Below are 24,746 nucleotides of genomic sequence, written 5' to 3' on the forward strand. Positions count from 1 at the left end.
CAGATACACTATTAGAATGTACACGTTCCACTCACCTAATGTGACAGTAGAACTACTGAGGTCATCCATCCATCCATCCATCCATCCCAGCATCCATCCATCCATCCCAGCCATCCGTCATACCCAGAAAACCACATATGGACCATGTTAATCTCACATTATTATTAGATACTTTTAATTCACCTAATGTGAAAAACATGTTTCCACCCCGTGTGTGTGTGTGTGTGTGTGTGTGTGTGTGTGTGTGTGTGTGTGTGCGCGCGCTCAGACTCCCAGGCTGAGCCCCTATGTGTGCAGGCCTGGGAGCAGCTAAAGTACGTGCTGTGGTGTCTGCCCCTATTGTTCATCTGTCAAAGCAGTGTTCATCACTGCCTTCTATCAACTATATATATATATATATATATATATATATATATATATATATATATATATATATATATATATATATATATATATATATATATATATATATATAGTATACACAACTTTACATTTGTCAAAAGGCCCTAGTGTGAGTTTTCTCACAGGAACAGTGAAAGTGATGTAGTATAAGAGGGGTTTTCTAATTTAATCTTGTAATCTAATATAATCGATTCTACTTTAATCTGATCTAATCTAATCGTTATTTAGACGTGTGTAGGTTAACTATGTGTGTTAGTGCATATATACTGTATGGTGGACATTTTAGGACATCTTCGGGTGTCAGAGTGAGGTATCGGGAAAAACCTCTGTTATTTATCAGACCAAACAGAGTCATGACTCAGCAAAACATCCGTCAAAATGAAAAAGTGTCACTTATCAAACCAAATGCCGTCAAATTACACGGCCTCAGGCTTCAAAATAAAAGTCCTCAGACTCAACTGGCTTAGGCCGTAAAACACAACATGACGTTTTAGTTTGAAGAAACATGAAATAATGATGAAAATTAGGGCTGTCAAAATTAATGTGTAATTAACAAGTTATTGCAAATTCCCTTTAACGCCACTATTTTTTTTAGTTGGTTAGTTTAGTTTATTGCAAGTTGGTCAACTGCAGGAGATTGATTGAGCTTGGAGCTGTTCCCCACACTCCGTGTCAATAGAGGGCGATAAAGCCCCAAATGGGAGGCCGACCACCGATAAAGACCACGGAGAAGAAGAACGCATGGGCGGCCCCTGCAATTCCCGTAGCAACGTGTTTGTGGATAAAGGTAGAGCAACATGGAGCTATGGACGCGGAAAAAGGGCTTTTGGATGGAAAGTTCAGCTTCAAAGTCCTGCCAGATGTTTCACACGACAAAACAAGTCATATGCATATCTTTGCATAATGTTAGCGTTTGGTCCACTCCTATGTTTATACGAATATTATAAAGCTGAAAAAAATCCTTTTAATCTACAATCAGAACAAATACAAAATATGCGATTATTTAGCGATTAATCATGAGTTAATTATGGAAGTCGTGCGATTAATCGCAATTAAAAAAATAAATAATCCCCTAATAATAATACATTTTGGATCTCAGGTGCCTTTCAAAACCTCTCATGGTCACAATAAGATATGAATGAATGCAGTGAAAACATACATGGCTGTAAACAATCAAGAGAGAATAAAATGGATCATATTATGAAGGGAAGCCATGTTTAAAAAGGTGAGTTTTAAGATTAGGTTTGAACATTGAGAGCAATGTAAGGAAGTGAAGTTCCCAGGGGCAGAACGTTCCAGAGACGAGGAGCAGTAGTCATGTGGTGAATAGGCGAGCACATGACGTCATCAATATGTGCTGCTTTGGATATCAGAGTTATTTTCTATTTATTTTAAAAGGTAAAGATGTACCAATGTTTCATTTAATTACTTATTTATTAATCAAACAATACGTTGATGGATCTTAATTTTTTTAAAATGAAAGGAAAAGAACGGCTTTGAATATGTCGTCATGTGTACTTCCGGTTTCTTCAAAATAAAATGCCATTGTGTTTTTTGGCCTGAGGCTGTTAAGTCCGATTACTTTTATTTTGAAGCCTGAGGCTGTTTCATTTGACATTGTTTGGTTTGATGAGTGATGGCGTTTTATCTGACGGAGGTTTTGCTGAGTCATGAGTCTGTTTGGTCTGATAAATGAGGTTTTGCTGATACCAGATACCTCCCTCTGAGACCTGAGGATGTCCTAAAATGTTACCGTACATACTGTATGTGTGTGGGTCCAAACTTCAGCCACCTTTATGATTCATAACTAGTATCTGCAGTCCTTTCTACAGTATGTGATGACCTGTTTAGGTTTAAAACAACAACAGAAAGAACTGATTGATAGTTACCTTTGTATCTGTGTGTGTGTGTGTCTGTGTGTGTTTGTGTGTGTGTGTCAGATAAACCCATCAAAGGACATTTGAGATGTCAGCTTCAATTGGTAAATCTTTAGTGATGACTGGTTTAAGACTTTCCTTTATAACCCACTTTAAAATCTAATCACGTGGTCAATTTAACCTCAGTTTCACAACAAATGCTACCTTTAGATGTCTGAATGGGTTCTTTACTGTTTGATTTCTTCTGCTTCCAGTCAGAGTACCAGGTCCTGGACTACAGTCAAACTGAGTGTGGGAAGGGGAAGTGCCCCTACGATCCCCTCCAGAAAACTGCCTCTGCTGTTGTTGGTGAGCTGACTTCAGGATTGAAATACAATTGTTTCATTTAATAGAACAGAAATAATCCTATAACCATCGTTGTTGTTATTTAAATGAACTTCCAGATAGAACATGAATGTATTGTATCTTTTTTATAACTTGTCTTCCAAACCAAGAAAAACACAATGCATTAACTATCATGTAATCCACACTGTAGCACCAACGATATAACTTTAGGTGCATTAGTGCAGACATAGGCAACTGGCGGCCCGGGGGCCACATTCGGTCTAATATAATGAGGCCTCCAAAGTAAATGTACAAAATTACAGAAAAATACGCAAAACAAGAGAAAGAATACATTAAATAAACACAAAGAATTACAGCATTGCAGGAAAATATAGTAAAAGACAAGAGAAAAACACAGAAAATACTTCAAAAACACACAACACTACTACAAAAATGAACAAAACGACAACAGTACTACATAACACTTACTCAGAGAAACACAAAATTACAGAAAACGACAACGAAAGTACACAAAAAGACAAGAAAAACATGAAAAATAACTCACAGCACTAACAAAAAAGCAAAAACGACTACAGAAATACACAAAAATGACTCCAAAGAAATGCAAAATGACAACACAAATACACAATATGACTCCAAAAAACATATATTTTAAAAACACAAAAGGACAACAGAAATGCACAAAAAGCCTCACAACGAGCAAGACAACAACAAACATACACAGGATAAGAGAAAAACACACAAAAATACTATAAAAACTCTTTGTTCTTTCCTGTATTAATGCTCAGATCACTCATTATTCTAAACGCTGACATGAATGTTGATCATGTGACCCTGTGTGTGTGTGTGTGTGTGTGTGTGTGTGTGTGTGTGTGTGTGTGTGTGTGTGTGTGTGTGTGTGTGTGTGTGTGTGTGTGTGTTCTCTGTAGATGGAGAGCTGTACGCTGGCATCACCTCAGACTTCATGAGTCGTGACTCTGCCTTCTTTCGTAGTCTTGGCAGTCGTCACGTCATCCGCACAGAGCAGTATGATTCCACCTGGCTGCAAGGTGAGAAAACAATGGAAAAAAAAAAACATTTTTCTAATTTTCTGAGATAGTTGTCAGTTATAATCATCAACATTAAAAAAAAATAAACACTTGAAATATGTCAGTCTGTGTGAAATCAATGTATACATTATACATGTTTCACTTTTTGAATGGAATAAATCAACTTTTTCATGATATTCTAATTATATGACCAGCACCTGTGTAGTATGCAGCATATACTCATTGAGTTTGTAGTGTATAGTAATTTAGTATGAGATTGCAAATACAACCTAAATGTTGAGGTCTGTATTTTTTAACCTTGGGGTCGTCACCCCATGTGGGGTCGTCTGAAACGTCTAGTAATATAATAGAATGAATCCCTGATTAAAATTATATATATATATATATATATATATATAAAATTGCATTTATTTAATTTTTAACTATTGTGCACAATAAAATAAAATAAAAAAATACATAAATACCACAGAAATAGATATACAGTGCAGGAAGGGGCAGAAAGCTCAAAGCTTAAATAATCATTATTCTTTTTCAAATTAAAACACTACACACAATCTCAATCCACTGTATTCTATACTAAATATAAATTTAGTTCAAACAAAATGCAGTATAAAAATATCTGAGCTGGTGCTTATTGTTACTTTGTGCACAAATCTTTATTAATCTGTATTTGTAACACACTGTAACAAATATGATCAGAAAATAAAAATGGGGTCACGACCCGTAAAAGGTTTATATGGTTGACAGCAGAATGTCCTGTTTTCACTCTTACTTTTATTCAGAGGTCGACTCAGTATCTGTAACATCATCTCCTGCTCGTCCGGCTGATGTTTTATCTTGTGGCTACATCTGCTTCTGATAACAACTGGATACATGTTGACTTTCTCTGCTCTGTGTAAACCCAACCATCATCATACCAATGTCTATTATCTACTCTAAATACATCTATGCTATAAACTCAACTTTTGTAGTGTGTGTGTGTGTGTGTGTGTGTGTGTGTGTGTGTGTGTGTGTCCAGATGCCCAGTTTGTGCGGGTAGCGCCACTGTCTGAGACTGATAACCCAGAAGACGATAAGGTTTATGTGTTCTTCAACGAACGGGCTCAGGAGGCAGAGGGGGCTGCTGGGAAGGTGCTCTACTCCCGCGTGGCACGAGTGTGCAAGGTACGTGTGTGTGTGTGTGTGTGTGTGTGTGTGTTCCTGTGTTTGTGTAATGAACAGACACTATCTGCATAGAGTTTACAAAAGCATGTGTTTGCCTGCACCATGTGGTACGTGCGTATCTGCAGTCAGGAGGAAGCTGTTTATTTTCATTCTCTAACATGTTTGTGTGAGTTTATTGCCGTAGATTTGTGTTGCACAAGACTTTTGGAATTTTTTTATTTATTTTTTGCTGCCTCAGGGTAAAACCTGGTCTGTCTGTGCTGAGTTTGCATGTTCTCCCTGAGCGACTCTGGGTGTGCACACTAGGGGTGTGCATTGCTGTGAATCTGACGATACGATATGATTGGCATGTCACGATACAATATATCCTTGTATTAAATACAGTATATGATATACAACGCAATATCACTAATTAGAAATTTTGGTAACGATTTTATTTAAATTTTAAACATAAAACTGACGTTACGCTGTCATTATCTGCTATTAGCATGAATAAGGCGTCATGAAGGCTGTCTTTAAGTGTCGTTTGCTAAATTACGACTTCTTTGGAGCTATGTTGGCATTTTTAGGTTAGACGTAGGGATCTAGTGGGGTTAGGCTAACAATTGTCACTTAATGATATATTTGTGGTTTTATATAAACAAATATAAATATATTATTATAATTTGTCTTTCCCTGTATTTGTGATTCATACTTTTTTGTAAAAAAGACATTGCTTCCATTTCACTGTAAATAGCTACAGTATATATAACTGTGATGTTTGATTCTCATCTGTGTATAAGTTTTTGAAATACAATACATAGTTAAGATTTGATATAAACAAATCAATAAAAATGATTCGTTTAAATTTTTTTGTGACTTTTATAGTAAAAAAAACCAACTTTTTCCAGCTCGATTTTGAGTTTTTATCGTGGTTTTAGATCCACTGTTATTACACGATGTAATTTTAAAGAAAATACTTCAGAGTCACATTTGTGAGGTTCTCTTATATAAAATCTAAAGGTAAAATCAAACGCAGTGAAAAAACATGAATGAATGAATGTTATTGTTGGTTTCCTTATAGATGAATGATTACATAAGCAGCTCTAATGTCTCACTAGGTGGTCAGACAGAATACCTACTGTTAAAACATTTTGGTTTTCCATTTGACGTTGAGCTCATGAACCTCACATGACATTTGTTTCTTTTATTCTTTGTCCAGAACGACATCGGAGGCCAGAGGAGTTTAGTCAACAAGTGGAGCACTTTTCAGAAGGCTCGTATGGTGTGCTCAGTTCCAGGCCCGGGCGGCCTCCAGACACACTTTGACCAGCTGCGTGAGTACACACACACACACACACACACACAACACCAAAAATAGTCACATGATCAGACATGGACATCGACCAGAAGACGTTTGATGTGTTTTGCGTTGATGAGTGTGAAGGAAAAAAGCCGTTCAAACTATAGCCTCGGTTTATGTCTGCGTTTGTCGGCCCACTGTTACCACGGTGACCACAAGACTGGTTGGATACCTTTGGTTGTCTTTGTGCCTTCGCCTTGGTTTCCATGGCAACTGAGCTTAACGTCCAGTGGCTTCAGAGTTCATTCGTTATTAAAGGATTCATGCCATTGTGTTTTTAGTTGACTTTTGATTTTATGTGGAAAGAAAGAAACTGACACATTCCTGAAGTGTTTGGATTTTAATGTGATGTTTAGATGTTTGACCTGATGTAGTTCATGTTTATACCTGAGCGTTGTGTTATTCAGACACATGCTCACTGTACTGCTCACATGTGGATTATTTTACATCTTTGTGTGAAAGAAAAGAAAGACTTTATTGGATAATCTATTTAATCAAACCATATAGATACTGTATATCTACTTCTGTTACTGAAATTATACTCAAGTACGTAAGTCAGACATAAGATCAGGGTTGGGGTCAATTACATTTTCCAGTTATAATTAAGTATTCAATTACCCGTGTTCAATTACAATTCAGTTACGATTACCGCAGTTTTTCCAATAACAGTTAAATTTCAATTATTTTTTATCCTCAGAAAGTCAATTACAATTACGTTCTCAATTACTAAAGTTCAATTTACAATTAATCACAATTACCGAGCCTGAAATAAATAACCTAATAAAAGTTACCCTTTCTCTTGTGTTAGCTTCCTGTTAGCATCTCTAATGCTAACGGCTCCTAAATCAGCTGTAAAATAAAAACTAAAAACGAATATCTATCATCTAATTTATTTCCTATCTATTGATTACCTGGTTAGGCTTCATAATCAATGAAAATATAGGTTTTAAAATATTTGTTGTGGGTATCTGAGCCTTTTTTGGTATCAGTATACCCCAAGATTTCAATTTATTTTAAATGGTAAAATGTGGGAAAGCTTGATATTTTAATAATTGTTAACTACATACGTGTAGAACTGTACATAGAACTGTAACACGGTTCCCCAGTTTTGTGTTAAATTATAATTGACAATTTTTATCGAATTTTTATGGCAATTACAATTACAAAGTCAATTATCAGAACTCAATTACAATTCAATTATGATTTCAACAGCAACAGATTTTTTAAATTACAATTATAAGTATGCTATAATTGTAATTGATGATTAATTACGCGATTACGATTATAATTGATGCCGACCCTGCATTAAGAAAATTACAATATCACCTATATCGATATTTATATTATTTATAGCTTATTTTGTATTATAAATCGCTGCTTTCACTACATCTCAGAACAGAATAAAAAGCACAGTTAAATGAGTGTGTTCTAACCCAGACCTTCATCTAAACATCCACACTACAGAACTCACTCACACGTGCTGTCTCCCTTACAGGAGAAAAAGATAAAAGTGACACATATTGTACAGTTGTTTGCATCAGCAAATTTAACCCTGACTTGTCTTTCTGGTCAGAATTCATTTGACTTAAAACTGAGTTTTATATCATATATTGACATTTTAGGAACATATTGCCCAGCCCTAATCAGTGTCCAGATTAACCATTGTTTCTAACAAACCACAGTTTATTTGACTTGTTCAACACAAAGTTTTCATTAGTATTTATTTACATCTACTCACATGGAAACAGACGATCTGAGGACATGAACTCACATCTTTTTAAAGTGCAGCAAATGTTGGCTTGTGTGAGTTTATTAAATTACAAAAAAATGATCAAGTATCTGAGTAGATGAAATAGGTGAGAGTAATCAGATTATTCATCATCTTCAGGAACTTCAGCTGACTCAGATAATAAAAAAAAGAAAAGCAGAGTATACTCTAGGCACCACGCCAGTGTCCATTATAAATTAAACCAATCCTAGACACACTCTCTCCATCCTATACTTAGTTTAATGAAATTATAAACTTAGCACATGGTTTGAACCTGGATAAGATTTATCTTAAGACGAATACACACTAAAAATAAATATATTTAAAATCATCAGGAACACATTTTAACCTCTCTGACTATTCAAAGTCTGTCATATTAACGTAGTACTCATACTAACGTACTACTCATACTAACGTACTACTCATACTAACGTACTACTCATACTCACGTACTACTCATACTAACGCACTACTCATACTAACGTACTACTCATACTCACGTACTACTCATACTCACGTACTACTCATACTCACGTACTACTCATACTAACATACTACTCATACTAACGTACTACTCATACTAACGCACTACTCATACTAACATACTACTCATACTAACGTACTACTCATACTAACGTACTACTCATACTAACGCACTACTCATACTAACGTACTACTCATACTCACGTACTACTCATACTCACGTACTACTCATACTCACGTACTACTCATACTAACGTACTACTCATACTAACGTACTACTCATACTCACGTACTACTCATACTCACGTACTACTCATACTAACCTACTACTCATACTCACGTACTACTCATACTAACGTACTACTCATATTAACGTACTACTCATATTAACGTACTACTCATATTAACGTACTACTCACACTAACGTACTACTCATACTAACCTACTACTCATACTCACGTACTACTCATACTAACGTATTACTCATACTAACGTACTACTCATACTAACGTACTACTCATACTAACGTATTACTCATACTAACGTACTACTCATACTAACGTACTACTCATACTCACGTACTACTCATACTCACGTACTACTCATACTCACGTACTACTCATACTAACGTACTACTCATACTAACGTACTACTCATACTCACGTACTACTCATACTCACGTACTACTCATACTAACCTACTACTCATACTCACGTACTACTCATACTAACGTACTACTCATATTAACGTACTACTCATATTAACGTACTACTCATATTAACGTACTACTCACACTAACGTACTACTCATACTAACCTACTACTCATACTCACGTACTACTCATACTAACGTATTACTCATACTAACGTACTACTCATACTAACGTACTACTCATACTAACGTATTACTCATACTAACGTACTACTCATACTAACGTACTACTCATACTGAGTCTGATGTAGTGCATTCACATTAGATCGTATGGAAAGATTGAGTATGTGAGAAATACCTGAATCTATACTACATTGTATTATATAACTGCTGACATTGCATACAAACAACTCTGAATGCATTTGCTTGTTTGCTCGAATCACGTGCACACACACACACACACACACGCACACACCAGCACAGTTTATGTGAACGTCAATTCATAACAAACACACAGTGTGTTATTCTCACACACACACACACACACACACACACCACTCTCCGTTACACAATGACGTTTTGTTGTTGTCGTCACACATTCTCCATCCTCAGCCTGCTTGCGTACACACAACAGTTGAGACTTGTCAGAAGCATAAATATTTTTTCCCAGCATGCCCGTGGCCATGCTCTACACGTCTGATAAGGGGTGCGCACACATTTGTTTGTGAAAACGGTCAAGCGTCACATACACACATTAAAACTACGGCTCATAGAGGAGATGAACACATGGTGATGGTGTTTATAACATGCTCTGCTACAGAAACACTACAGATGTCATGAACCATTACACAGCCCCACATGGGACTAAAGCAGTAGCTGCTAAATGACACACACATATATATATATATATATATATATATATATATATATATATATACATATATATATATGAACGATGCTGGAAACATAGATTTATTCATTTACAGTTACACATCACTGCATTAACTCAATTTTAGTTTCAACATTTTATTTTGAAGCAAAGTTTATGAAGTTTGTAGCAAAATTATAAAAGGTAAAGTTACTTTTTAGTTACAAAATCAGAATTTTATGCTTATGATACCTGATTAGCTTTAAAAAGGCTGTATTATTTGAACTCATAAGGAAATTGTGAAGAGGAATCATAACATTGAGCTTTTCATGTGAAAAAAAACTATATAAAAATCTTTAAAAAAAATGTGTAAAATGAATGATTTTTTTGTTTTTGTTTTTTCAGCAATACCTCGTAGGGCTGCACGATTATGGCCAAAAATGATTTGGATCAATATTTGAAATCCAGATTATTAATCACTATTATTTATCCTTTTAGGGAAAACATCTGTATTTTTATTACTCTACTTTTTTTTTAAAAAAAGGACAATATGTGAACATTTTAGAGCAGACATAGGCAACTGGTGGTCCGGGGGCCACATGCGGCCCTTGGTCTAATTCTCCAAGACAAATCCACTGTAATTCAAGAAATTGGAAGTAATATGAAGGCCAACATAAAACAAAAAAAAAGTTTAAAAAAAACACACAAAAAGACTCCAGACACACAAAACAACAATTACACAAAATGACAGAACAAAAACCACAAAAATACTGAAAAAAAAAAATCAAAAATGGCAGCCTGACAATAAACAAAATGCAAATATAACACATAAGAAATAACAAAAACACATATAATGACTCATAAAACACACAAAATGAAAAAAACTACACAACAAACAACTGCAAAAACCCATTTGTTCTTTCGTGTGTTAATGAGATTTAATGAGACTAAGGTTGGTCGTTATTCTTAATACTGGCATAAATGTTGATAATGTGGCCCTCGAATCAGTCAATCACATTTTTTTGGCCCTGCTGTGATAATAGTTGCTGATCCCTGCTTTAGAGAAGAAAAGCTTTAAACAAGAATATTGATAGATACATTTACATTTAATATAGGCTAACTATATATAAATACACTGTTACAGAACGCAACTCCTTAAAAACATATACAGCGTATAAAGCAAAGTGAAACACATAAGGGGGTTGAGAAGGTGACTGATATGAACAGGTTAATTAATCGTGGAGGATACGATATATCCCGATACTAAACAATGCAATATATCGCATTATCAATAATTACAAATTTCGAAAACTTGCAAAAACAGGTAAAACGTAACTTAATTGTAATTCAAGTCCAAATATAAAAAAACAAGTGGTATGTTTATCAAACATTTTTCTTTATAAAAAAAAAACAAGATTTAAAAAAATTGATTTGGAATTTTTTTAGATCGATATGATAATACACGCTGAATCAATTTTGTAATAAAATCAGAAAAACTGCAACATTAAAACAATAAACATATATTTCATCAGTTTAGACTTAAAGGTCCTGTACTATGAAGCTGGATTTTCTGTAATCGCACTAACTTCCTGGATTTATTCAGTGTGTGCTGTACTATGACACTGGCTAACGTCTTACAGGGACCACAGCGTTCAGCTAAATCTGGTGTATTCACAACTTTGACTGAACGTTAATACACACTGTCCAACTCAAATAAACTGACACTGCAATCTCCACCTCTGTCACAGGCCAGGCTGAAATCACCTGTTTATGTCCTGCTTCATAGTACAGGGGCTCTCTGACAGAGAATGTTTGGTTAGGTGAAGCTAACGGAGAGATATCAGGATATACAGCTTTTGTTTTTCCGTCTGTTTTAACTAGGGCTAGGCGATATGGACCAAAACGCAAATCTCCATATTCCTTATCAAAATGGCGATATACAATATTAATCTTGATATTTTTAACTCAATAAAGTCTGACTTAAAAGACAATTCTGGATTAAAGTTGCTGATGAAAAATGCCACACAGACACATTTATTAACAATCAGTGGCACACTTTTGGCTTTTTCTCCTCTAAGGGACAGCACATGTGAGTGAGTTCTGTAGTGTGGCTTGTTTAGATGAAGATCTGGATTAGAACGCACTCAGTCATCCGTATAACTGAGCTTCTTATGCTGTTCTGAGACGTAGCGAAAGCAGCGACTCCTAAAACGAGTATTTTAATACAAAATAAGCTATAAAATATGGAAAATTTGTAAAGATGGTTTGATTGTACTAATTATATGAAATACTCGTATGATATGATTTTTTACTGTGAGTGTATAAATCACAAGTTTAAAATATATCTTGATTTAGACGATATTGTCATTTTCTATATCGCCAAAATGGAAAAACTCGATATATCATGAATCACGATATATTGCCCAACACTAGTTACAGTTGTACTGCAACAAGCTGCTACAGCTATATTTTTCACTTGTGTATTGCTTTTTTTAATATATATATATATATTTGTAGTTAAACATATTGTCAGTTTGGCTGTAATTCTACCAGATGTTGATCCACAATAGCTGCAGAGAGTGACTCACACATTCTGAATGTTGTGATTCTAAATGTGGTTGTTTTGTTGGTGTTAAAAAACTCAAGCTTCATTTCAACAAAATAATTTAAGGCTCCTCTAATTTGCTGTAACTATGAAAAGTCTTTATTCTAGTGTTTGTTGGTCCATTAAATAGAAATGTTTCTGTGCCGTGAACTATTGTTGTGGTACAGAGTTATTTTATGAGCTTTTATAGATTCTGACTATGGACTCGACTGGAATAGGAACATTTTTATCCTCTAACTGTGTCCGTGTGTGTTGGATTTGTTCTTTCACACAAAGGATTACACACGTCTCATGTTCATAAACAGGAATGTATAAAATGTAATGACACCAAGACAATGATACTCCTGAAATCTTCAAAAGATGTTGGTTACTAAGGGAAACGTTAATACTGTAAACAAAGGTTATGAGGACATTGGCTTTTAAAAGGAGAAATAATATGTTATGGTTTCATTTATTCAGACAACTTCTTTTTTTTCAGGAAATTAGATCTACTGACATGTTTTGACTGTTTACTGACTGAAACATCAGGAGATGTCATTTCCTGAAAAATAATGTCTGAATAAATTAAATCGTAACTTACGCAGAAGTTCATTTTATGACATGACAACAAAAAAATTAATTTTTGTTGTCATGTGCATTATTTTTTTGTCATTTTTTGTTTTTGTCTGGTGTATTTTTGTTATTTGTTTGTTTTTGGAGTCTTTTTGTGTATTTTTATACAAAGGAAAAAAAATGGAAGTTTATTTCTCATTTATTTGAGAGTCAAATATTACGAAGATTAGTGGTATCGAATCATTGGCACATACCAACATATAAATGGGGCCCGTTACCCCGTACATGTCACGGGGGCCCTATTTATCCAATGACTACTCCTTTGTTAATGCTAGTTGAATCGGGCTCTCGGGGGAACGGTAAATTCTAAATTCATTGGAACATAGTCGTATGATATATCGTTTCAAAGGCAATTCAACATAGATTACGATTTTACATCGTACAATTTCATTTGTTTTACTTGGTGGAACCGAGTCATTTGACTTAATTCTGGGGAACGTGGTACGTGCTATTCAGCATGGAGACGTTTCGCGGGCCCGGCCGGAGTTCATCCAAATTTTGTGTATTTTTCTGTAAATTTGTGGCCCCTGTGCCACCAGTTGCCCACATCTGGTGTAGGGGATCAAAATCACTGCATCGGGGTTTTATTTAAGTTTTTTTGCACCTCTGATCCTTTGGAAACTGCGACTTTTATGTTTTTATTTTGCTATTTTTAAAGGAAGCGTATTATTATATTACTTCTACTGATGATGGATGGACTCTGAATTCCACTTACAGCAGGTGTGACATTTATAAAGGATATAAACAAATAAACTCTTTTTTTTTTTTTTGTTTATATCAAGAGCGAACTATTGAACTTTATTTTTAAAACTTTAAAACCACATTGCTTTGTTTTACTTTTTTATTTGCCCTTTCAGATAATTGGAAAGAGATATAAAAAAAGGTCATGAGTGAGGACAGCAGGCGATATATACTGTATCTCACTTTCCAGATAAGGGCAGTTCATCACTGAACCACAGGAAACCCCCAACGCTGTCAGATTAGCGTGATGAATGCTGAGCCACTGGTTATTGCCCACTTACATGACCGATACACATGCTTTGTTCAAACACGGGACAAAAACATGTTTTTCTGATAAAGGGGGGGAATTAATTATGGTCTGACTCTTTCACTGGCTCTCACTCATCCATCATTGCTGTGTGGAAGGGGTTCAGGAGAAAGATGGTCGAGGGGTGGGGGGGAATGGGGGGGTGTTAGCCAGTGGAGGAAGAGGAGAAATATGATGTCGACCAATGGGGTTGCAGGATTTTAACATGAGGCAATGATAGAACATGAGAAGGACAGAGAAGAAGTGGGTGGAGGACAAAAGAACATTGGAATCTGTTATTGAGGTTTTACAGCAGGGTTTTTCAACCTTTGGGTCGTGACCCCATGTGGGGTCGTCCAGAATTCAAATGGGGTCGCCTGAAATGTCTAGAAATTGATTTACAAACAAAAAAAGAATTACTGATTAAAATTATATATATTATGTAATTTTTTTTGATTATTATTCTTTTATATAATTATTACAGTATAAAAATGAAATGGTTAATTAGATAATAATAATAATAATAATTATAATTATAATAATACCAATATTTGTTTTTTTGAAATTTTTCAAAATTATTGCTTTTCCAAATTAAAACACCACACACCATCTCAAGCAACTGTATTATATACTTAAACGTTCTCAAATATGAATCTAGTTAAAAAAAACAAAAAAAAACCTACAACATAAAAATTAAATAGTTGATTCAATTATGATCGAAATAAACATTTTATTTTGTAATTAAAAAAAATATTATCATTAAAACATCACACAAAATCTCAAATAACTGTATTCTATACTTTAACTTCCTCAAATATAAATATAGTTTTAAAATATTACAGTATACAATTAAATAGGTTAATTAAATAATTAAACAATAATGCAGTTTTTTATTTGTTATTCTTTTAAAAATTAAAAACACCATCACACAATCTCAAATAACTGTGTTATATACTTTTACTTCCTCAAATATAAATCGAGTTTAAAAAAACAAAAACAATTATAAATAATTAAATTATTAAACGGTAGTAAAAAAGTACATTTGTAAATTTTTTTCATTATTATTCTTTTTCAAATTAAAACATCACACACAATCTCAAATAACTGTATTCCATTCTTTCACTTCCTCCAATATAATAATAATCATTAATTAAATAAACAATAATAAAAATGTAGTCTTTTTTTGTAATTTCTTTAAATTATCATTTTGTTTTCTTTTAAATTAAAACACCCCACACATTTACCTCCTCAAATATAAATCTAGTTAAAGAAAAAAATATATACAGTATATACAGGATAAAAATATATGAGCTGTTGCATTTCTAACACTATATCACAAACATAATGAAAAAATTATTATTATTTTTTTTATTTTTTTTGTGATGGGGTCACAACCCAAAAAGGTTTGGAACTACTGTGTTACAGTTTTAATATTGTAAAATTTAAATAAAATTGGACTTGTAGAATCTGTGTAAGAAACAGAAGATAGATTATGTAGATAAAGAGGAAGATAAAACTCTACAGCTGTGGTGGTTTAGAACAAAGTTCCTCTCGGTACACGGTTTTTTTTACCAAACGTTCTCTGAAACAAACACAAAGAATGTCACATTTTTCAGAAATGCCACCAAAAAAAGCAAATGTTTTTATTTAGAAGAGAGCTTTGACATTCTCAACACTCTAACACTGTAGATGATATTAGATAATAAGATATTTATGAACAGAACGATAACAAGAGACATTTCCCCTGTGGGGACGTGGAGTGGAAGTTAATGTAAAATGATGTTAGCGATGACTGAAAGGATACGGTAGCAACATAAAAAGAAGGTTACATAGTGAAGAGAAAACTTTACTGATGAAAGCAGATTATGGTTCTATAAGAAGATACAACTCAAACTTTAAATGTAACTTATTTATTTCTTAATTTGTTGAATTATTCTTATTAATGAATTTTAAAAAAATCAGATTTGTAATTTACAAGCTATACTTGTCCTAGTACTTTACTTGTATTTATTCCCCCGCCACGAAGTGTGAAGGTGGAGATATATATCGTGTTAAAGTAGACAGCTTTTATTAGAAACTGTTTAAGATAGGATAACCAAATTTGAGTTTGAAAATGAGAAATGCACAAATATTTTTTCCGGAGTTTTTCCCCTTGTCGTTTATTATTTTTACTGTGTTGGAGGTATCTTCAAAGGGGACAGCTTTTCTTAGAAACCATTTAAGATAGTAATTGTATATTCTGATGTCATCATATTTTCTTATGTATACATCTAAGTTCTTATATTTATGAGATTTAGGAAAAAGTTGTGAGTTATAATGAGAACCAATCTGACGGGAGATGTTGATGACTGTTTGTCGATATTATATTTGTACATTTTTATTATATTTTCCTGGAGATGTGCACATGTATTTGATCCCTATATAATTAACAGTTGTTTTTTTTTTATTACTTTATTTATTTTTGATTTAATTAGATCTTCTATGTCTGGTTACCCTTACATCAACCAGGCCTGCATGAACAGAACATATTCCACCCTTTATTTATGAGGTGAAAATATAAAGAAAGCTGATGTATTTTGTTTTACCTTATTATTTTTTTTTTGTATTGAATTATGTACATTTTTCTTTCTTTTTTCTTTCTATGTTTTATTGTTTCTTTATTCTTCTTTTATCTGTAAAAGATAAATAAAGTATATTAGTGATGTTATAGATGTGTTAAGGGCATCATTGATCATTTACAATATGCTGGAAAATGTGTCAAACATGGACAAAAATGTGGAATAGTGCCTGGAGCTAAGAGGGTGAAAGCTGGGAAATGATTGACGTGTTATTCCAGGATGTCAAGGAGAACCGGTGCAGGGACAGTGAGAGTGAAAAAGGTGATAAGGAGGACAAGGGCAGGGTAGGTGGTGGATGTATTCTGGGTGGGTAAATAGAAGGAAGGAGGGCAGGGAAATGAGGAGAATAGGGGACGGGGTGTTGCCTGGAGGGGGGGGGGGGGGGGGCTCAGACCAGACCAGACAGGCCGAAGAGGAGGAGGAGGAGTAGGAAGACATAGGGAGCTGCAGGTCTGCGGGCTAGACAAGAGTATCACCCTCAGGGTGTGTGTGGGGGGGGGGACCCAGATGATGTTGTTTGGAGAAGTAGAACAAGAACCAACTGCTGCAGAATCTAGGGCAGACAGACAGATGTAGAGACACAGAGGGAGGAGGGAAACAAAGGATTTAAAGATGCCCAGTGGGACGTCTACGGTCTAGGTACACTATACTGTATATATACACAACCAGGGATGGGCTACTTTTAGACAATAGAACAATGTAGTAGATTCACTAATAATAAATAAACATTAGATTAAGTTATTCCATTTAGGGTTGAATAATGGCCTCTCAAATTGAGATTGAACATGGAATGATACATTTAAGTGGTACCTGTAGTGAAAATACTGTATGTGTTTAATGTATTACCAATAAACAAATTATTTTAACCTTAAAAGGACTTTTTGTCATTTTGGTTAGGTTATGACACACTTTTGTTGTCACTTTAAAGAAATGGTGCATTGTGGGAGGTAGAGGCGTCACAGGTCTGTTTACATTGTGGGAAATATAGTTTATCTGTTGGCTCTGGGTGTGAAGCAGCCGTGTGTGTTCACCTCTCCCTCAGTGATAAAAGTGCCGCATCCAGGTTGTATGTTAGACAAATAAATATTACCTTTCTCACCAACTACCTGTTGGACAGAGCTGTTGTTAGCAGTAGAAACGAGCCATGGCTGAGTAGTTAGCTGTTGGAAGTGTAATGAAAGCTGTGTGAAAGGATATCTGTTCATTGGCCCTAATGAACAGGTAAGTTCTCCTGACAGAGTATATCATTTAGCCACAAGGAAATAAGAGGGAAAAATGTGGTGGAGGGGCGGTTAGTGCCATGACACCCCCCCCCCCCCCCCCCCCATAGTATCCCCTGTAAGCAGAAACGTAGTAGTGCTCTGAACAAGTACGTTTACAAGCTGCATTCAAGGACTTTCTGTGAAGGAATTCTGTCGCGACCGCGTCTGGTTTCCGACGTAACTTTGGCTTCGTACCCATTAGCTTAGCTCACTAACTTAGCCCATTAGCTTAGCCCTCAGATCCCTCTCATAGCAGCTCAGCTTGAAGCGGCCCTCGCTTACCACAGAATTTTGTCCGAACGTAAATATTTTAAGTGTGTATCCCGTACCGATATTCTGGAGCCAACGTCTGGATAACTCTGACTTGGTGTCGTTATTTGTCTTGAGTTTTTCTCTTGTTGTTATAGCAACCATTAGCTTTACACTACACCTTTGTTCAGAAAGTGTAGACCAACGGAGCACTGTAGCCTAGCTAGGTATAAAATTATTCTAAATAGTCATTTTAATGTGTGTAATTGGTGCACATATTTTGTTTATTGGTAATACATTAAATATTTTTTTTGTTATATACATTTTCACTACATTTACTCTTTAATAAAAGATTCTTTTCCACTCTTCCATCAAATAATGACTCTCTACCATCAAACTAAGAAAACGTACCCCACATTTCATGCACTGTTTATTAACGACTATAAACATTGGTTTTTCTGTGTTCCCTCCCTTGTTAAAGATTAATTACATCAGAATCCCTCCAGTCTAATAATTTATACACATTAGAGCTGAGGCAGAGAAATAAATCTGTCATGATTTCAACTTAAATGACAGCGTTAAGACTAGGCTTTTGCCAAACTAAGCTGTAAATAATAGGAATGTCCTTGTGGTCAGTACAAGCTTCTTTTCCAACCTTGACTATGTTCTCATGCAGTACTTATTACGCAGTAATGCACTGCAGACAGTAAAAAGCTTTCCAACAAGCTGTACCACTTTTCTATTAGTTCATGGAATACTTAGTCTACTATTGTAATTAATCTTCTAGTATATGTACACAGTGTGTGGCTTTCTTTTCACACGAATCAAAGAACACCTGCTATATTGAACATTTTCCAATGAGTCAGTTTAATTTATTAGCAGCACCAGTTCCAACATAGCTAGAAGAGCTCAGTGCGCTGACACGCTCTGGTGGCTGAAGTTAGCGAGTAAATCACACTGTTGAAAGACTCCCACCTCAAAAGGACTTCTATCCTCAGGGTTAGTGTGTCTTTAACAGTCCGTAAATTGCTTCAGCCACCAGAGCATGTCAGCGCACTGAAGAGAGCTCTTCTTCTCTGCTTCATTGTCTACTACCAAATCTGCTGAGTTGGAACTGTCGCCCCCGGCGGTCATAGATTATTTTTCTAATCACAACTGTTTTTATTCTCATTCTGTAAACAAGAGGTTTACATCGACATCGTTAACTTTTCCTGATTATTTAGAGCAGGGGTGTCAAACTCATTTTAGTTCAGGGGCCAAATACAGAATAGTTTGATCTCAAGTGGGCCACAGACCTTATGTTGGAAAACAATTAATTTCAACATTATTGTGCCCTAGTTTGCACATCTACACATACATAAAATACAAAATATGTAAGAAACCGACAATATCCAAGCAATAAATGACAGTCCCAACCGCATCTACACTTCAAATTTCCTAGATTTGTGACCAGTTTCTATATAAATATTGTCTAATAATTTGAGGAAGATTTAAAGATTTTGTAAGAATTTTTTTTGTTTTTTTTCAACAGTTTAACATTAAAAATGACTGCAATCATAAGATATAAAACTATGAGCCCCTGCAAATATTGTTGAGTTTCATTTACACAATGATTCATGTTTTTTTTTTTTTTCTCCTGGGGGCCAAATTGGATGCTCCAAAGGGCCAGATTTTGCACCCGGGCCTTGAGTTTGACACACGTGATTTATAGCAACCAAAAGCAGCACAAATTGGCATTTTGACTGAAAAAGCTGCTTAATGATCTAAAAATCAGGCTGAATGCTTCACTCCTATAGAAAACAATGGCAGTGGCGGCCGTGTGACATCATCAATCAGGTTTGTAAACTGTAAAGTAGTTTCATTTCTAAAAGTTAATAAAAAGAAATAAAATAATACATTTTGTTAGGTATAGATCTTCTAATAAGTACATTTCTAAGGTTTTAAGTCACGTTTGTAAAAAAAACATGGAGAATCCCTTTAATGCCCATCTGTAGAAATGATTTCTCTTTGAAACCAATGTTGGTTTAATCTTATCTCCTGTTGTATATATTTTAGGTTGAAGGGAGTTTCATCTTGAATCAGCTTTGATTTCTGCAGAAGGAAACCTGTGCTGAAATACAATGAAATTCTGCAGGTTTAGATATAAATCCCCTGATACCGTTTGTATTACCCTCTCATCCTTTCCTTGAAAACAACTTAAGGTAAAGCATTAAGTGCACATTCTATCCAGACCTGTCATGGGAAACACACTTCAAAAGCAGAGACGGAAGGGAAAAGAGACACAAAGACATAAAGTTTTTGATTAATGACAGGAGTAAGAGTTAGGGCATTCTTTGGAAGACATTAGAAGGATGAAAAGTTGCCAGAAATGATTAAAACTTGGGGAGGAATTGGGACGAGAGAAGAAATGATGTACAGACTGAGTAAAACAAAGTGAGGATTAGTGAGAGACAGAAGTGGCCACAAATGAGATATATCTGTATCATGATTTAAAAGCAATAAAGGAGAAAGAATGTAAAACCTAGGCTGTGTTCAAAATCACATACGTATACTACTCACTCAATGAGTGTGTGCGGTCTACTATATACTATTAGTATGGTTAGTATGATGAGTGTCCCCACTGAAGTATACTTCCAGGTTTCCCAAGATGCATTTGGAACCTAACCTGGCAAGAGCCAGATTGATGTGTAGCCTGAACACCAGGAGAATCCATCTCACAGAACCTACAGCGTTAAAAACCTTGTTCACACTGAGGCTAAACATCTCTGTTGATTCTCCACCTTTACTTTGAAAGTTCTGAAAACATGTGAAATGAGAAAGTGACCAAGTAGAATATCAACATGTTGAAAAAGTTTTATTCACCAAGTACAGTTTAAAAACATACAAAGATTGTGACTTGGTGGATGGTGCGAAGAACAAAAGTCAAACCAGAAACATTATTATATTAATAAGAATTATATTATTATTAATAATAATAATACATATAAAGGATGGATATATACATATATACAACTACTGTAGGTAAAAACATTTCAACATTCCTTAGTATGAGTAGTACGTTAGTATTTGTTTATTGGATCCCCATTAGCTTCCACGCGGTGGTTGCTAATCGTTCTGGGGTTCATAAAAAAATCAATGTACATGTAAAAACAGAAAAAAGTAAATTAAAGACAGTTAAAAATATACAGAAACATTATTTAAAAAAAATACATCGAGACACATTTAATTTAAAAATATGTGATATATACATTAAGATTGGTCAAATATTTATTTTAAAGCATGTTTTTCAGATTTCTGGGCAATTTGTTATTTCAGTCTTTTTGTGTGATCTTCTTGGTGGTTTTTTAGTTTTTAGACATTTTGTGTTTTTTAATTAATTTAGTGGATTTTCTTTTCTATATGGCATTTTAGTGTTGTCTTCTTGTGTGTTTTTAAATCGTTATGTTTGTTTTTGTTACATTTTCTGTTATTGTTGTCATTTTGCAAGTCCTTTTGTATATGTTGTTGTTTCTGTAATCATTTTGTGTGTTTAAGTGCTTGTTTAGTGTGTCTTTGTTGTCATTTTTTTTTGTTTTATGAATAATTTTTTGCAAAAAAAAATATTTTTGTGCTTTTGTTGTCATTTTGTGTACTTTCATTGAGTATTTTGTGGTTCTTCAGTTTTGTGAGTTTGTTGGGCTTTGTGTAACTTCCAACTTCATGAATTACAATTTTGTTTTGGGGGGCCGCATGTGGCCCCCGGTCTAATCTTGCTAATGTTTGGCCTATATTATTTATTTATTTATTCATTTTTAACTTATATTATTTATGATTAGGGTCTGCAGCTTTCATTTAGCCCCAGTTTTGAATATGTAAGTGGATGTTTACATGCTTTTAGTATGACTTATGTCGTGTACACTCCTTATTCTGTCAGTGTGAGGTAGTTATAAGTATATAAATGATCCATCCTGGGGGCTGTGGTGCCATGGAGCCCACCTGAAGCAGCAGGATATGGGGAGGAATGTGAATCATGTGACACAACATCTTCATCTCACCGCGGGAGACGAGACAGGAGAGAGAAAATTGGTGTCACTAAAAAAACACCTCTTTGAAAAATCGATGCGTCCTATATTACTGTGACCTGAGTAATAGTGTTTCTTTATAGCGAAAACACTTTCATAAAGTTTTAGGGCTTTTAAAGCTGTTTGTGAGCAAAAGCCATGCAGTATGTATTTATAGATCACCACAAGGCTGCTGCTCTGAAAATAAAACCTTTGTTTCTAACCGCTGCGATGACATGAAACACCAGCAGCTCTCGTTTGAGACAAAACATAAAACCTTTGATTTACTGTGACTTAAATAAACTGGGGGCAACAGTATAGACTCAGCTGTGGGAGGAAGCAGCAGGAGTGACACAAAAAGAAAACAAACTGGAAAATGTGTCATGATACGTTTGTTCTTCCATATTTTATATCCTAAGTAGGGTTGCAGTAGAACACAGGTGCTGTTTTCTGATTGGTCTGACCATGGATGCACTTCACAAGCTTCTTTACCTTAGTGATTATATGTAAAACGGATGTTGTGTTTACATTTTTATTTGATTGATTTACTAAAGTTTTTTTTTATTTAAAGCTGCTTGGATAAAATCATATTATCAGTATATGTCTCATGGAATAAACAATCAACATAATTCGCCTCAAAGAAAATGATAGAAATTGTTGCTTGAAAGTTTGTTTTCGTCTCCACCTTGAACTCTCTGTTTGTTGACACTTTCACGCATTGTGGGAAGGAAAAAAGAAGGAAAAACACTTTTATGCACACATCTTTGCAACTCCGCAACCCAAAACCCACCAACAATTACGAAAACGTCAACAAAGTGTTTACTGTGGAAATTAAATCAAACTTTCAAGCTGCACTTTTGACCTTTTTCCCTTTAAAAAAAAAAAAAAATAGTAAATGATGTTTGATTCATTGATGTATAAGGTATACACTACGATTTTATCAAATCACAAAATATCAGGGGTAGCAGGGTTTACCCTCCTATTATCCTAGGGGTCAATTTTACCACATTCAATGTTATACTTGACTCTTTTTTTTTGGCTACATAATTCATGACTTTTCCTAATTTGATATATAGATTTGATCAAACATAAAATTATCATCATGATGTTTTTTTTACACACTGAACACATATTGCACGAATTGGCGTTCCCCTGGGGAATTTGACCTCACGTGTCTGTTTGCCCACTCTCTGTCTCTCTTGACAATGTCCAATGAGGTTTTGGAACAGCTCTTTCACAGTAAAAGTGAAGTAGAGGAAAATGTGTCTGAAACTTTATAGTGAATAACCCCAAATATGTTGCAAAAAGGAGATAAAAATAAATATGTTTTTGAGAGGAAGGGGCTTGGGGGAGGGGGGGGGGGGGGGTTCACCAACATTTCATTGTGTTAGAGTTAGAAAAGATTTGGATGAAAGGTTTTTAGGATAAACTAACTCTAAACTAAAACTGAAAGTGTGTCCAATGGTAGCGCTAGAGATTTATTTATGTATTCAATAAATAAAGTGTCTGACACGAAAACCTGGTCAACAATTTTCTGAAAATCATTTTCTGGAGGCAAATACAAGGTTTGCCTTATATATAATATGTTAGGATAATAAAGATAATAGGAGAGTTAAAAAACACATTGTGAAATAATCCTGGGGTTATACTACTGTATCTGAAAGCTCTTCAGACCTCTGGAGATGACGCACTTTGCTGTGTTAAACACATATTTGTACGTTCTGTATATACCGAGGGGTTTGTGTGACGTGTTAAAACCAGCACAGACACGCCCTCATTCACTCCTGCAGTAACAGGATCACAGATGCTGAACTCCAGTCATGCACGGCTGGTCTTCTACAGATGTTCCACTTCTCTCTGCTCCAGTAATACTGATTGCACTGAGTGGCTCATTTAGCATAGCACCTGCAGAGTAGCATGATGACAGTTTTATTAGTTTAGGGTGTGCTGGTGTGTTGCACCAGTCAGTCCACCGGGATCTTTCTTTACTTTGTTGTTGTTCAATGAAAGCTGTTTAAGCTGTTAGAATTGCACAGCAAACATTTATTCAAGACTTTTGTTTAGTGTTGTTCTCGTACCCCTTTTTTTGTTGTCTCGATGCAGATACTACCCAGTTGCATAGTATCGCCCAATACCGATGCATGCATTTTACACTAATGGCAGATTACTCCTTTATCCAGCTCTGATTGGCCAGGGCTAAAGCCCACTCCCTTAGTGTTTTATATCACCAATTTCTACAGGTTATGAGCTTTACAACGCTGTGTCAAGCATTCTGATTGGTCAAAGCATTGCCGAATAACACCCATGCGTAACAGCAATAAAGAATGGATCGAGAAATAGCATTACGCATGGCACAGCACAAACTTTGATAAGAATGGATAATA

At 35.0% G+C, this 24,746-nt stretch overlaps 1 protein-coding gene across 4 annotated transcripts in view; it reads left to right on the forward strand.

Annotated features, from left to right (window-relative positions):
- Positions 1 to 24,746, forward strand: part of sema3h (sema domain, immunoglobulin domain (Ig), short basic domain, secreted, (semaphorin) 3H) — an 83,518-nt gene that overhangs the window by 43,096 nt on the left and 15,676 nt on the right. For all 4 annotated transcript variants that reach the window (XM_028452154.1, XM_028452155.1, XM_028452156.1 and 1 more), the window contains exons 5-8: positions 2,534 to 2,627; positions 3,554 to 3,673; positions 4,692 to 4,837; positions 6,039 to 6,153. In XM_028452154.1, coding sequence (XP_028307955.1) covers positions 2,534 to 2,627; positions 3,554 to 3,673; positions 4,692 to 4,837; positions 6,039 to 6,153 — 475 coding nt within the window. The remainder of the gene's footprint in view (positions 1 to 2,533; positions 2,628 to 3,553; positions 3,674 to 4,691; positions 4,838 to 6,038; positions 6,154 to 24,746) is intronic.

The sequence above is a fragment of the Gouania willdenowi genome, chromosome 7, assembly GCF_900634775.1.
Source record: "Gouania willdenowi chromosome 7, fGouWil2.1, whole genome shotgun sequence".
NCBI lineage: Eukaryota > Metazoa > Chordata > Actinopteri > Blenniiformes > Gobiesocidae > Gouania > Gouania willdenowi.